We start from the raw sequence: 16,132 nt of genomic DNA, 5'->3' as shown, positions 1-16,132 counted from the left end.
GTGGTAGGGAAATAGTTGCTCTTGAACCTGGTGGGTGTGGGACTTCAGGCTTCAATACCCTTTGTCCGATGGTAGCTGCGAGATGAGAACGCGGCTGAATGAGGAACCACTCATCAAACCTGAGAGAGGAGGAGAACCACATTTGTCTACATAGCAGTGAAGTGTAGATGAAACAAATCTCTGCCAATATCACGTGCCAGGTGGGATCAGATAACTTGTAACAGCTGTGTTGTTGATATACTTCTGGTACAGTGTGATGTGTCCAGCGGATCAACTATATATAAAGAGGAAAGAGGATAAAGTGGCTGGCAAAAATGGTTCTCAAATGAATAGGAAGAAAGAGCATGTTATCTAAAGTTGGATAGTTCAGTATTGAGTCTGGAAGGCTGTAGTCTGCCCAGCTGGAAGCTGAGGTATTGTTCCTCGAGTTTGCAATGGTTACAGCGGAAAAGGCCACAGACAAGAGAAGTCAGAGTAGGAGTTAAGTGGTGAATGAAAGTGACAGGCAGGCAAAACCATAGGATCACCATTGCACACCGAGCATAGGTGCTCCAAAAATGTGTTCACCCGATCTGTATACAGTTTCTTCATTGTAGACGAGGCCACATTGCAAACAGTAAATGCAGAATTTTACAAAGTTCAAGTTTATCACAGCTTCACCTTGAGAGATTGTTTGGGTCACTGGATGGTGAGAAAGAAAGCGGTCAAAGGGCAAATGTTGCATTGCCTACAGTAGCACGCAAAAGTGCCAAACACCGGGGAGTGACAGAAGGGGTGGAAGAGCAGACAAGAGGGTTGTGAAGAGAATGATCCCTACAAATGCTGAAAGGGGAGTGGAGAGGAATATGTGTCTGGTGGTGGAATTGGAAGGGCTTGTTCCCTTGCTTGTATGACTTGACTTTATATAAAGAACATTTGAATGTGTATTGGAAATACTGTGACCTTCAAGGCTGCAGAACTAGTGGTAGAAGACAGGATTAGGCTGGGTGGCTCTATTTCATCTGATGCAGACACAGGCAGTCTGCTGAGCTGGAAATAGTCTAAACCTTTATATACAGAAACGATCACTACAATTATTCTATTGACTAAAGTTTGTTATCTTGAAAAACAATGGAATTATGTTCATAAAATGAAACTAAGTTAAAATGTGGTATCAAATTTGTGAAATAATAAGATACCCAACCAAAACTATTTAAGTAGATTAAAAATTATGCAAAAAGGTAATTTATTTTGATGGAAACAAAATATTAAGAAGGGGAATAGGGATTGAAAAGCTGAAGATTCCAGAGAACAGGATTGTATTGAAGCGCCAGGCAGGTAAGTCAACGTTAGGGCAAGAAGCTGCATGAAATTGGGACATTAGATCAATGACAATTTCACAGAAATTTTTCTGATTTACATGGGCACTTCTGAAGGTAGGAACATAGTAGGCATGGGATGGCATGAGAGAGTAGGAGATGTTTAGGCAAGCTTTCTTTTGAATAGCAGAAGTTGATAACCAAACTAGGAGAGCATTGGAATGATCACCTGGCAATAGCAGTGAGTATTGGCTCAGTCAGGGCTGGTACTGATGGTGGAAGGATAGTTTCAGGTGAAAGTTGGGTTTATCCCCACGTGGAAGTCGATGATGGGAAGGAAGGCAGTGGGGTAGGTCATGTGGGATTTGACTTGTTGAGGAGAAAAGTGAAAAGGACATCAATCGGTTTTCATTTGGAGTCGGAATCCTTTCAACGTAGTTATATCTATGTATGTATGATGTCTGATTGACTGCTCCAGCTGTATGACTGTGTAGAATGAATGACAAGAGTTGTGGAGCTGAAAGGAAAAGAAATTGATGAGACCTGGACAATTTAAGTCAAAGAAAATTGCAGGGATTTTGAGTGTCTGTGAAAGCTTTAGTTAATTAATTTTTTTTGATGGTGCGTCATCTGAGGGCACACAAGAGTCAATAACATTTGTGGTTCTGGAGCTATGCATTAGCAGATTTGTACGGCAGATTTTCCTCCCTAAAGGATGTTTTGGTGAATATCACCATTACTAATGCTTGCTTAAGTCCAGATTAATTTAGGTGACTAAGTTTAAATTCCCCAGCTGCAGTGTTTGGTTTTTGAGCTTGGAATTACTAACCCAGTAACGTATCCACTCTACTGTTCATAATCCTTAGTGTCAGATGTACAGTCAGGCTTTATAAAATGGCTGGATGACATGCTAGAATAAGCAAGTGCCATTTTAACATGCAAAAATTGCAAAGTATTGGGCACTGAATGGGGAGAGTGCAGACTGAGCAGGCTAATACTGTGTTAGATGGTTTACTGTTCCTTATACTTCTATCGAAGGATGTGCTTATGTGCACACACCTGCCACACATGCATACTTTAAGGTAGGCTAAAAAAAAACCTCTGTAAAGCTACTTTATTTGGGGCACTCCTGAATATAACATTTGCTATTAAGCCTCCAGCCATTCTACAGCATTAGTATTAGGTGCTAGAGCTTTTCAGTAAAGTTTGTATCAATCCCAAACTCAACAACATAAACAACTTGTACATAATTTAATTAAACTTTGAATAGGTTTAGAATTAGCAGCTTAAGACTGCAAATTAAGGCTGGATTGAAGGCAGCACGTGTTTTTAATAATTGAAATCTGACTGGGACCGGATGTTTATAATTGGCACAGTTGGTGCCTTTGATATTAATCTATTGCTAACATCAAAAAGAAGCAAATCAGAATATTCAACATACTTACTGATTCAGAAGGAATGAAGAGAAGGTAGTTATTTTGCAGATGCTGAGATTTTTAAGCTCTAGTTCATTTTGGAAATGCAGAGTTGTTCAAGTGGCAGTGGTTTGAAGCATTTGATTATTTCATACTCTGCAGCCTCGATTGGATCAACAAATATATTTGCATGCATGAGATGGAGGATGAATGCTCGTTCACTTGCTGTGAGATGGTGGGAGATATGGTTTAAGTCTCCGTAATTAATACAGCAGGTTCCTAACTTAACTGAGAGGCATTTAGTGCAAGTTAGAGCTCTTCCAATGAAGAGGGATGGTGGAGGAATATTACAGTTTGTAGCAATTCATTTGAGTGCAACGTTAATGTTGGATCATGTAGAACTTGCAGAATGGAAATGGGGCATTTGTTCCAACAAGATCAAATGATTGCAATCACAAGCTAAAGTAGCTTTTTTCTTGGAATTATTGCCAACCACCTATTTATGGTTCCAAACATACAATTTTTTTGTGATCCTGCCTTTTTCTAAAACACATACATTTAATTTGGGGCTCTCCTCCCGGGCCACCATCCTTCTGCCAGGACTTGCCTATGTTTCTCCAGGGAAACCTTTTTGTCCTGTGCTGGCACAGGCCTAAGCTGGCAGCAGCATCTTCCACTCTGGGTGGTGCTGGTGAGCTCTCTGTGGAGTTCAACAAGGCAGCAGGAACTTGTACAGACTTCCCTGCTCGTGAGCTGTCAGATCCGTCTCCAGAACTCGGCCACCTGGCCTATGGACCTTTATATTTGACTTAACTTTGTAATCTTTTTATTGGTATTGATTTTTTTATAGTCTTGGTTTATTGTTGTCACATCCTGTACCAAGATACAGTGAAAAGCTTTTGATTGCATGCAATCTAGGCAGATCGTTTCAAACATAATAATATTGAAGTTGTAAAAAGAAAACAATGAAGAATATAATGCCATAGTTACAGAGACAGTGCACTGCAGGTGTGATGGTAATTAGATCCACTGTCTGCAAAGCCATAAATCCAAACGGAGATTTTAAGCCGATCAGAATCAGGTTTATTATCACCGGCATGTGTCGTGAAATTTGTTAACTTAGCAGCAGTTCAATGCAATATAGAAGAAAAAAAATTATATAATAATAAATCAATCAATTACAGTATATGTATATTGAATAGGTTAAAAATTGTGCAAAAACCAAAACTAATATATATTTTAAAAAGTGAGGTAGTGTTCGAGGGTTCAATGTCCATTTAGAAATCGAATGGCAGAGGGGAAAAAGCTGTTCCTGAATCGCTGAGTGTGTGCCTTCAGGCTTCTCTACCTCCTACCTGTTGGTAACATTGAGAAAAGGGTGCTGGAGGTCCTTAATAATGGATGCTGCCTTTCTGAGACACTTCTCCTTGAAGATGTCTTGGGTACTTTGTCGGCTAGTACCCAAGAAGGAGCCGACTAAATTCTGCAGCTTCTTTCAGTCCTTTGCAGTAGCCTCCCCTTTCCAGGCAGTGATGCAGCCTGTCAGAATGCTCTCCACGGTACATCTATAGAAGTTTTTGAGTGTATTTTTTGACATACCAAATCTCTTAAAACTCCTAATGAAGTATAGTCGCTGTCGTGCCTTCTTTATAACTTCATCGAAGTGTTGGGACCAGGTTAGATCCTCAGAGATCTTGGCACCCAGGAACTTGAAGCTGCTCACTCTCTCCACTTCTGATCCCTCTATAAGGATTGGTGTGTGTTCCTTCGTCTTACCCTTCCTGAAGTTCACAATCAGCTCTTTCGTCTTACTGACATTGATTGCAAGGTTGTTGCTGTGACATCACTCCACTAATTGGCATATCTCATTCCTGTACACCCTCTCGACACCACCTGAGATTCATTCTACCAACAATGGTTGTATCATCACTAAATTTATAGATGTGATTTGAGCTATGCCTAACCACACATTCATGGGTATAGAGGGAGTAGAGCAGTGGGCTAAGCACACACCCCTGAGGTGTGCCAGTGCTGATCATCAGCGAGGAGGATATGTTATCACCAATCCGCACAGATTGTGGTCTTCCGGTTAGGAAGCTGAGGATCCAATTGCAGAGGGGGGTACAGAGGCCCAGGTTCTGTAACTCTCAGTCAGGATTGTGGTCCAATAGAAGTATCGATGGGTACTTTCACTTAGGAGGTTATACTGCATCAACTTCCTCTCTGGACCACTGCAGGTTCAACCAAAGGTGTAATTGTTGGTCCTTTATCTCGTTTTTTTACAATCGCAAGACCCTGCTGGATATTAAGAACATCAAGTACTGCTGGTCTGCCCCATCTGTGAGTTGCTTGTTAGCAACGGAGTTGGGCTTGTTGTGTACCGTGTAGTTGCTTGGATATCATGTACCGTTATGTGGAGTCAGTGCAAGGTCTATCAAATGGTGAAGATGATGATTTTGGATGTTTTTATTGTGATTGCAAGACCCTGGTGGGCATTGATAATGTAGAATGCTGCAAATCTGGTTCATTGGTAAGACCAGCGGCGAGGGATCTGCTTTGCCTCAGTTGCTGTATGGACCAGGCCCTCATGCCGCAATAATGCCCATTGCAGTCGCACAGGAAAGGAGTGTGGGAGGAGCAGAGGCCTCTGTTGGTGCGCTGGGATCCGTACTGGGTTTGGGTTGGCCCCTCCTGTCAGTGCTCCCTTCAGTGTTCGCTTGGTGGAAGACAAGCTGGACAAGGACAACATCTGACGTACCATCAGTCTACAAGCCATGCCACTCAGGGACTTGAGCTATAATTCTTTTCTTGACTGTGTGTTTTCTACTATCGTAATTATATGTGCTGTATCCTGCTGATACTGTTTGGCACCTTGGCCCTGGAGGAACACTGTTTCGTGTATCCATGTATGTTGAATGACAATTAAACTTGAATTTTAACTTCTAACATTAGCTTACTTCTCTGTCTAGACTCTGCGGCAAGGTCTAGTTGCCAATACCCATTGCTTACCCCTCTCCCTACCAAGGAGGAGATACTTCCAGCTAACTAAGTAGTCTAAACAGTCTATTTTATTTTTAATGGTGCACATTTAATTTTAGATAAGTAGTTCTTACCACGCATTTAAAACTAGAGTGTTTCTGATTTACAAAGGATTTCTGAATTGCAAAAGATTTATAAACTACAAAGGATTTTCAAACACAGGTACAATTCTTACAATCTAAAAGAACATACCATGTGGTACAGATGAACGTGTCATCTGTCATAGAAACCGAAGGTTGAGGAATAAATTCTATTTCTTCTTTCTGTCACCCTATTATCTTTCTGTTATTCTCTTTGTCATTCCTAACTATCTTCAATAGTTTTTAACATTTAATTCAATAGTTCCATTTAATATCAGAGAATGTATACAATATACAGCCTGAAATTCTCACTCCCTGCAGATATCCTCAAAACAGAAGAAACCCCCAAAGAATAAATGACAGAAAAAACATAGGAACCCCAAAGCCCCCTGCCCCCTCCCATGCACAAGCAGCAGCATCAACCCTCCCCTCCCCCACTTATACTAGCATAAAGCATCAGCATACCCACCACCCACCACGCAAGCAGCAGCAAAACCCCCAGGGAGAGACCATGATCAACAGTACATCAAAAACTAACTATTCATTCCAACAATTCAATATTCCCTCAGGCTCTCTCTCACTAACAAGGGAGACACGTATGGCTCCTTCCACAGTAACGGGAGACAATCGTCACAATTTCCGCTGTTACCGTCAGTCTGAAGCATTGCTTTTTATTTTGAGCTCCCTGAATTTAGAATTAGCAGCAAACTCTCCTTCACCATCAAGAGAGGGAAAGATTTATACTGTTTTCCTAGGAGTTGACATTATCTGCATGTGTTGTTTGTCAGATAACTACTGGGACAAAGTAATTCACATAGATGGTCTAAAAAAAAAGGGTTCCCAATCTTTTATGCCTAATCTTTTTTATGCTGTGGACCCTTACCATTAACCAAAGAGTCCATGGACCCCAGGTTAGGAACCCCTGGTCTAAAAGCTTCTGGGGACAAAGATCTCAGACACCCAAAATTAATGCTTTGATGGTTTGCTCTCTGAAAACACAAGTATACCAACTATTGATCGATCAACTATACCTGTGACAAGATCAGTCTGGTCTGAATGCATCCTTGAACTTGGTCAGAATGGTGCAATGAGCTTAGCCAGAGTTGTCTGGTTTGATGTAGGCCAGTTAGCATAACCTCATTGCTTACAATGCAAAGCTGAGCAGGAATATTGGTGAGAAGTTTGTTTGTCAAAAAAGAACTCTGAACTTTTGGAAAGGTCATGCCACTGTGCTGGAAAGCTGGGGTCAACAATAAGCCTCTCAGGTTCTGGAAAATAAATGTCCATCACACAGGTAGACAAGTATAAGGATCATGACGAGGTAGTCTGGGAACTCGAGTTCATCTTTTACCACAAGTGTAGTCCATTCACGGGTCTGATAACAGTGGGGCAGAAGCTGTCCTTAAGTATTCATGAGTGTTTCCATACTATTTTATTTAAGTTTACAATTACATCTCTGTTATGGGCCGAATGAAAGGTTGTGATGAATCTATATGTAGGAAGGAGGGAGATTGAGAATCTGGCTGAGTGGTGCCACAACAGCCTCTTACTCAACATCAGCAAGACCGGGAGCTGATTATTGACTCCAGGTGGAGGAAACCTGAAGTCCATAAGTCAGTCCTCATCAGGAGATCAGAGGTGGAGAGTGTCCTCGGTGTTATCATTCCAGACTATCTGTCCTGAGTCCAGCATGCAAGTGCCATTACAAAGAAGGCATGGCAGTGCCTCAACTTTGTTAGAAGTTTGCCAAGATTCAATCAGCAGTGGGTTATCTAGAACTTTGTCAGACTTCTATAGATGTGTGATGAAGAGTATACTGACTACTTGCATCATGGTCCGTGTTTGTTAGAAGTTTGCCAAGATTCAATCAGCAGTGGGTTATCTAGAACTTTGTCAGACTTCTATAGATGTGTGATGAAGAGTATACTGACTAGTTGCATCATGGTCTGGTATGGAACACCAATTCCTTTGAATGGAAAAACCTACAAAAACTAGTGGACATGGCCCAGTCCATTACAGGTAAAGGAGCACATTATTGAGCACATTTGCAAGGAGCGCTGTTGCAAGAAAGCAGCATTCATTATCAAGAACCCCCACCATCCAGGCCATGCTCTCTTCGCACTGCTGCAATCAGGCAGAAGATGCAGGAGCCTCAAGTCCCACACCACCAGGTTCAGTTATTACACCTCAACCATCAGGCTCTTGAACCAGAAGGGATAACTTAATCACCCCAATATTGAACTAATTCCACAATCTGCGGACTCTCTTCTAAGGACTCTACAACTCGTGTTCTCAATATTTATTTCTTATTTATTATCATTTTTATATTTTGTTTTTGTATTTTCAGTTTGATTTTTTCCATATTGTTTATTTGTGCGTTTTTTATTGATTCTATTGTTTCTTTCTATTTACTGTGAATGCCCACAAGAAAATAAGTCTCATAGTATATAGTGACATATATGTACTTTGATAATAAATTTATTTTGAATTTTGATTATAATTTCCTTAAAAGTAATTGTAATTTTTAAAGTGACCTCCGCTCAGGCTATCAATTTCATTGCCACTTTAACAAGCAGCAGGGCTTTAACAGTCGTCAAAGCTGCTCTGAGTGCAGCCAGTCTCCCATGGCAAACTACTCTGGGCAACACTGAACGAAGCAGTGTTGTCCAAACGTGGCGGACGGCAAACTTGTCAACAGAAGATCCATCCCCTTATGTTGCAGAGCTGTGAGCGTATTATTCCTGGGTTGCACTTGGGTCCTGTTTTGGATGCCTGAAACAGGCAGTAAAACCTCTGAAATAAAAACAGAATAGAATGCAGAACAGTGCAGCTCATGAACAGGCAATAATGTGCCAAATCGAATAATCGAGTAATCAAATAGCAGTAATAGAAGTACTGAGCAAGTCAGCCAACGTTAGTAGGTAGTGTGAGTGGGGTGGAGGTGGTGGAAATCAGTCATCGCTTTGGAACAAGATGATTCTGTCTGATCTGAGCATTTCCAGTATTTCCAATTTTTGATTTAGATTTCTAGTCTACACCCCAGCAAAAATAAAAGTTGAATTGATTATTGCAGTTCATAAGAACGGAAGCATGATGCTTAAAAGTTGGCCTTTGAAAGCAGCCTCCAGTAGGAAATTCTGTGATGTTTCGATCTCGGATTTATCATCTTCATTTACAGTTCTGGTTGTAAAATGGTGCAGCGTGATGACACATACAGAATAAGACTTCATCTCATAAATTTCAAAGCTTTCATTGAACTTCTGTCATGTCACCACCAGTTTTAAATGGCAGGTCTGTCTTCTATGATGAAGCACTGGAGATTGTAAAAAGATACCTGTACTGCCACCTGCTTTGTTTCTCAGTATGTTACAGGGTTTATGGATGTATTTTTCCTTAATATCAATACGGCCAAAAATTCTCACCTCTGTGGCTTTCAAATGCATAGATTTTATGGTTTGTTCAGAAAAATGAGTTCCAGTCTCCTTTTGGATTAAGAATTTCTTAAAATAGTTTGACAAAAATGATCAAAATTCTCTGAAATAAAGTAAATGGAGTATAATCCCCAGATGTATTTGAATTAATTGAGCTCTATCATATAAAATAGATTTTAGTTGGCCTCCTAAGATAGAGCAGGAAGCTGTGTGCATACGGATACTGGTGAATGTTCAGGTCTATGATTATAATCTTTGATTTTTCCCTTTAAGACAATTAAGTTTTACTGTAAATCCATTTGTGAAAAAAGCAGGAATGGTGAAGAGAACACAAGATGGGAAGGGAGGAGAGAGGAAATTATGTAGTGGAGCAGCTGGTAGTATCGCTGGGCTTACTCCTGCATTGATAAGCCATGCTGTAAATTGCCCCAGATGGGAGAGCTGGGAGAAGTTGGCAGGTGTGAGAGAGAGTGGGCTGGAGGGAACTAAGGAAGTAGGATTTCTCTGAGAGCTGGCGTAGATTCAAATACGAAAAATGAGAGCAAGTGAGAAAGAGAATGATGGCATGCAGCAACTAACAAATGGAGCATCTGGAGAAGATGCAAAGAGGAGAAAAATATTCTGAAGAAATTTTGTTCACAATTAATGTCACGTCTGCCTCTGGAACACAAATGGAAGCTCTTAAGATTTCCTCTGCTAGCTTTTGGTCTGTCCTTCAGAAATGACCCAGTCACAGTGAGGGTGAGTGAGGTAATTAAGAGCCCAGTCATTTTCAGCATGTAAATTAGTGATCGCATCTACTCAAAGGAGGTTTTTATGCGCTATGCACGAGTGGAAGAAATCACGGTTGTGTCTGTGTTCGATCCACAGCCCACACCGGTCGGATCCAGTCACACAGAGCATGGAATGAGCAGAGAAAGCCACGCACACCGGGAGAAAGCTACACTGCAGCAGCCACTTCGAAACCAGGTCAGTACCAGACTGGCACGTGTTTTTCACCTTTGCGTTTTAATCTTTTATTCAGAGGATCATTACTTTTTTGGCTACTGCCTGTCTAATGAGTACTTGGATTTACTTTGTATACTGATTACATGAAGTAACTGTTTTGAAGATGTCTTCTATATTCCTAACGTCAAGACTCTTTATGAAAGGGAGGAGGGCTGTTTTGATTAAGAAATCCCCATGTAAGTAATTAAAAAATGAACTACTGCAATCCCTTGGACCATACCCTCCTTTGCCTTTCGATTTTTCCCGCAAAATCCTTGGATCTAAGGCTGCTCCCAGCTTTCCTTAGCGAGTGATGACCAGGGGCAGGAAAATGGGTTGAGTGAGTTAGTCTAATTTCAGGCCTTTGGCATCAGGGTGGTGTTATCCCAAGGAGATCAGGCATGGTTTCAATATGTAGCTGGCAGCAGTTGTTCCCCCTACTATGTGCATTCGGATCATGTACACTGATTCACCCATTTAAAGCGATTTCTTGACAATGTGAGTGGAGTGCTTCTCCAGGGAATTGGAGTGGCTGATCTCTTCACCATTCTAGTGCAGGTGAAATCCACAAAAGCAAACCTCGGCTTTGTCAATGATCTAGAATGGAACAGCAGTGGCTTTTCAATCAGTGCAAAAATTCACAAGTATATGTACAAACAGATTAAGTTGCTATGGTGTATTATTAGGTATGTTGGTGATCACAGGTATCTGGAATGCACTGCAATTGGCTCTAAGTTTGAAGCATCTGCCTTCTCTCTGATTTTTGTTTCATTGTACACCTCCTTTGGCATCAGCCAGGCAGTCTTTTTGTCATCCGCTTTGCCAACTAGACTCGTGGAATATCTGTTCTGCTGGCAGGTCTGATGCTTTTCCAGCATTACTGATGCTACTTGTACACTTTTTGATGGAAATAGTATGACATTTTGTCAGCCTTGGATTTGGGAACGGGGTCAATTCCCCATGGGGTTCACCGGCGCCACCACCATCCTTTCAGCTTCCCTTTCTATTTTTGGGGATTGACGATCTAGAAGAATGTCATCCCTGTATTCACTTAATATTTTGTTGAAAGCAGATTCCTTTTGGTTTCCTTTCGAAGATACAATGGCGATCCTGTGTTATGGCATACCTAAGGAGTACACCAGTCATGCTTTGCTAACCAGTTTTACTAATCACTAATGACTAACTTTTTTGTTTCATTGCTTTGCTTGGGCCTGCTGTGCTGCATGGACCCCCATTTGTCATCCTCCCCCTCTGTTATAACCAATGAGTAGACAGGAGCCGCTGATCGCAGAGGAGCATGGGAAATTCAGCCTAATCGGCAGCAAAATCCTTCCTACCTGACCTCACAGCTGGCGTCTGACAGACACGGGGGCTCTGTCCAGGTATAAAATATTCTCGCGTGGAGATTTGTCGTTCAGGGTAAATCTAATATTTGGTGTTTTGTGCTCCCAGTGCAATAATATAGGATTGTCCTAAGCTTATGCTGCATGTTTGTGGTGAGGAGCGTGAGGGGCAGACCTTCCAAAGGTCGTAATTCCAAGCTGTACACAAAAGTAGTCTTGTTCTCTCTGTCTACTGTGTGAACAGAGCAATGCATCCTTTTTGAGGTGCTCTACATTGAAAAGTTGGTTTATTATGGTCACGTGTCAAGGTAGAGTGAAAAAGTTTGTTTTGAATGCTGTCCATACAGATCATTTCATCCCATCAGTGCATTACAGGGGAAAACAATAAGAGAATGTAGAATAAGTTAGTTACAGAGAAAGTGTCATGTAGGCAAACAGTAAGGTGCAAGGCCATGACGAGGTAGATTGTGAGGTCTTGCATGCTGTTCATACAGATCAAATCATTACACAGTGTATTGTCGAACAAGGTCAAAAGAATTTAAACAGAATAAAGTGTTAACAGTTACAGAGAAAGTGCAGTGTGGGTAAACAATGAAGTGCAAGATCATAACTCAAATAGTCTGCTTTACTGATGCTAGTTGAAGGATGAGGAGTTTCCAGGACACCAGGATAACTTGATGGTCAGTTTTGTAATTGTGCCAGGGTATCTCTTTATATTAACTTGAGGAGGGAGACGGGGCTTCAGTTTAGCATCTCACCAAAAAGACAGAACCTCTGACCAGTGCCAGCCAAGACTTGGTTCTTCAAGCTGGAACTTGAACCCATGATCTTCAGAATCTGAAGTGACAGCCGACTTCTGCAAGTGAAGCAACTGTAGACACCGTGAGAGAATATATGAAGTAGTAAGGGGAGGAGGAGGAGGATCTGGTAAAGAGGGATCAGTCCTTTAAAAGGAAAGGTATAAAGTGCAAGGTAGAAATTACCTAACTGCTTGAAGGTAAGTTTATCCTGAAATGTGCAATTTGCTAACAACCCTAACGCTTAACTGCTTAATGTGGCACAAATCAATTACATATTGGTCTATTGTTCAATGCTGATGCATCAAAATCACTGCTCTGCCTTGCTTCTTTTTTCAAAACTCAAGTGAGATCTAAAATTATACATTCTCTAAATAAAAAAGACTTGAGTTCTGCCAGGTTGTTAGAATTAAGGTGGAAATTCAGTTTATGGAAATTCACTCTTCCAAGACGTGCTGAAAGTAAGAGAAATTCTCCACAGAGAGCAGCAGAGTAATTTTGAATCACTGGTCTGCTTAAATGTTCAAGCACTTCGTTCTCATCGTGCCTGCACTTTACCGGCACCCTGCTGTTAGATTTTCAGAACATAATTTCGGTAGGATCTTATGAATACCACACAATAAGCCAACTCCCATACCTTTTGGGAGGATGAGGGGCTGATAAACAATTAACAAGATCATAGTTAAAGGAACAACATTTAACCGTTTTTATAAAGATGTCCCTGGACAGTTCTCATTACCCAAAAACAAGATAATAACCTGCGTAAGGGTGGTTATTGTAAAGTGGATCTGGGGATCTACCTAAATTTAATACTTAGAATTCTCTACCGTGTTAGGCATTTTATTTTGTTCTGACAGTAGATATCCTCTTGAGACCATCTTCATTTGCTTTAAGAGTTTTTTTTTATTCATCTTGATCTTAATGTAAGAAGAAACCCTAAATGGAGTTCTTTTTGGAATATTCATGTTAAAGAACCTACATTTATACTCTGACATGTGCATGCTTGGATCATGCTAAAGGGCTTCATAGCCATTAAGTATTTTCAAAATATAGTAATAAGGAAATATAGGATTGTAATAAGGAAAAGCAGTGGCAACATTTCACAAAGTAAAGCACCCATGATGACAGAAATCTGTTCCTCTAAATGTTGGTTAAGATTAAGATCAGCAGGGCCAGTGCTAGTTTGAAAATGTGCCATATCATTTACATTGCTCTGACAGGAGGCAGGTGGTATCTGCAGCTGAGCAATGTTCCCACGCAAGTGTGAGCTTAGTTTCCAGCCTGCATCAGGTTGATGAGCCAAGCTGATCATATGCAATGGACATAATGTGTATGTTATGGTATACCACACATGCACGTAACAGTGACCTTCCTTGTGTTTCACTAGTAAAGTGCAGAAATTAATTAATGACTTGTTGGAAGTTAGCTTTTTCTTTCCCCTCTTAAAAGGGAAAACAGTAGATTCCCAAATTTCAGCTGTGGATCCAATATTGACATTGCTTACCCGTTATTATGGATAACAGCAGTGAAAACAAATTCCTTACCAAAATGAATTTTGTGCCCCAAAAAGGATATAATATTATGAATTAATTTTTAAAGCAACTAGATTAGAGCGTTTTGAATTTTATGTTAGTATTGGAATTGAATATAACTTGAAATTCTCTTGCTTTGAAAGGTGGGGGTATGATGGGTCAAGATCCCTTTCTTCTACTGGGGGAACAGTGGGGAGGAACAACATTTCCACAATGGCAAAAATCCACTCATGCAAGTTCTCTTCTCAGAAGCATTTCCACATTACAATTACTGGCAATCTATTCTACTTAGTCTATCAGCATGTTACCTTCAGGAAAGTGTTAATTTTCTACTGTTTCTATGCTGAAAAATTGGCAATTGCCTTTCGACTGGAGTCTAGCAACGATATCTAGATTTAGGACTCCACTTGAGTATCATCTTGAAATTGATAGAATGAGATGTAAGTAGTGGTGCAGGGTAGTGGGTAATAAAAGAGAAGGAAGAATGGTGGAGAAGAAAAATTAGGACATAACAGTATAAAATAGTACTGTTACTCTTCCACTGTGAACGCTGTGATCTGTAACGATATGTATTTATACCAATCCATCTTGACAGGTGGTTAGCTCAACCAATGGCGAGCTTAACATCGATGATCCAACAGTGGCACATTCCAGTGCACCAATTGCAACTCAGCCAGAGGTGGAACCTTCAGAAGATACCAAGTATGTGCCCCCTGAAGCATTGCGTGCCCTTGTGTTTGGTGAATGCTCCACCTTGCACAGTTCATTACCTCTTAGTAGTTACAGTATTAATATCTATATAGACTATTGAACAGAACTCCGAATAGACACAAGAGTCATCATTGAGCAGAATTTTTTTTGTCCTCGGGCAGGTTCAATTGTTCATAAGAAATTTGAAAATTTTACATGTTATCACTCATGATGCAAATTTTTGTGGTTGATCTTGAAAGTGTGGCGCATTCACCCTCAATGTATCTGGCTGACTACATGCACGGCAGTTGTAATTCTTGTGGATGGAACAGCAGTATTCCATACTCCTCTTAACCCTTTCACTGTCTCATATTGTGCTTTTCTGATTGAATCGTATTTTTCAACTAGTGTTTGAACTAGTGCATGCCCAGACTGGAAGTTGTGGATGTCAATCCAGGAAATCTGAATTGAATATAGAGATTAGAGTAACTAAAGGTTCTGTCACCTTAACATTGAAAACTTATCTCAGGCTTCCTAACGTCTTAATTTTTATCAAAAAATATTCTGGCAGAATTAACTGCAGCAGTTTAAGGAGTCTAAAAGGACTGCCTTAAGCTGCTGAGTAAGAAAGAGCATCTCCAAAGGTTCCAAATCTACTCTGTAAACAGTCCCCATCTCTTTCTCTGCTGTCTTCACCATGGACATCCAGTCCATATACACTTCCTTGCCCCATCAGGAAGGCCTAGGGTACTTGTTTTTCCCCCTAGAACATAGATTCAATACTAACACACTTCACCACCCTTGCCCTTAACAATGTCTCTCTTAAACTCCTCCCACTTTCCAGGTGTTGCCCCTACTATGTCTTGACTTTTCATTGGCTATGTAGAACACTCCTCGATCTTCTCCACTCAGAACATCTCTCACAAAATCAGAGTCTGCATGATAAAATGGTCAATTCAGCTGGGTGCTCATTTTGCAGTTGATAGAGCTCGGTTGATGTGTTGGCACTTGAAACTATCCATTTTACTGACATTAAATGAGAGTTCAAAAAAATTGAGTCACTTGCAGTAATCTACTAGATCGTATTTGACTTAATCAGCAAAAAACATTATTCAATTATTGCCTATCGTTGTGTATGGGGACAAGAAACAATGTATAAATGTTGGTGTGTGCCAGTGAAAGGGTTAATTATTCCTGCATTTCCATCATTTTCTCCTGATATGCTTTCATCCAAGTATAATTGGAACTTTCTAGATATATTTGTACCTTGAAGGAAATTGTATTGTCTACACTACAATTGCCCTTTTTGACATGATTGCTCCTTATCAGATCATGTTTACCTTTGACTATCTGCATTTTAAGCTGTTTTGTTCTATACTTCAGCAGTACCCTCTTTCCTGTTCTCCTACTCAGTTCCCAGCTGTCGGGGGATATGACTGGAGTTTGACCAGTGAGTGTTTTAGAGCTGTACATATTTTACCATATCAAAGAAATTCTGCAGTAAAATAAAAGGATGGACA

At 40.6% G+C, this 16,132-nt stretch overlaps 1 protein-coding gene across 4 annotated transcripts in view; it reads left to right on the top strand.

Annotated features, from left to right (window-relative positions):
* The window catches only part of LOC134358542 (casein kinase I-like), a 191,898-nt gene that overhangs the window by 154,412 nt on the left and 21,354 nt on the right, over window positions 1-16,132 (top strand). For 3 of the 4 annotated variants that reach the window (XR_010020892.1, XR_010020893.1, XM_063070882.1), the window contains exons 10-12: window positions 10,134-10,232; window positions 11,522-11,632; window positions 14,518-14,624. Coding sequence is in view for 2 of the 4 variants with exons in the window: in XM_063070882.1 (XP_062926952.1) it covers window positions 10,134-10,232; window positions 11,522-11,632; window positions 14,518-14,624 (317 nt within the window). In the remaining 2 variants the exon portion in view is untranslated. The remainder of the gene's footprint in view (window positions 1-10,133; window positions 10,233-11,521; window positions 11,633-14,517; window positions 14,625-16,132) is intronic. The other variant, XM_063070883.1, reaches the window with a different exon arrangement.

The sequence above is a fragment of the Mobula hypostoma genome, chromosome 18, assembly GCF_963921235.1.
Source record: "Mobula hypostoma chromosome 18, sMobHyp1.1, whole genome shotgun sequence".
Lineage (NCBI taxonomy): Eukaryota > Metazoa > Chordata > Chondrichthyes > Myliobatiformes > Myliobatidae > Mobula > Mobula hypostoma.
This window is presented reverse-complemented; position numbering and strand designations above follow the sequence as displayed.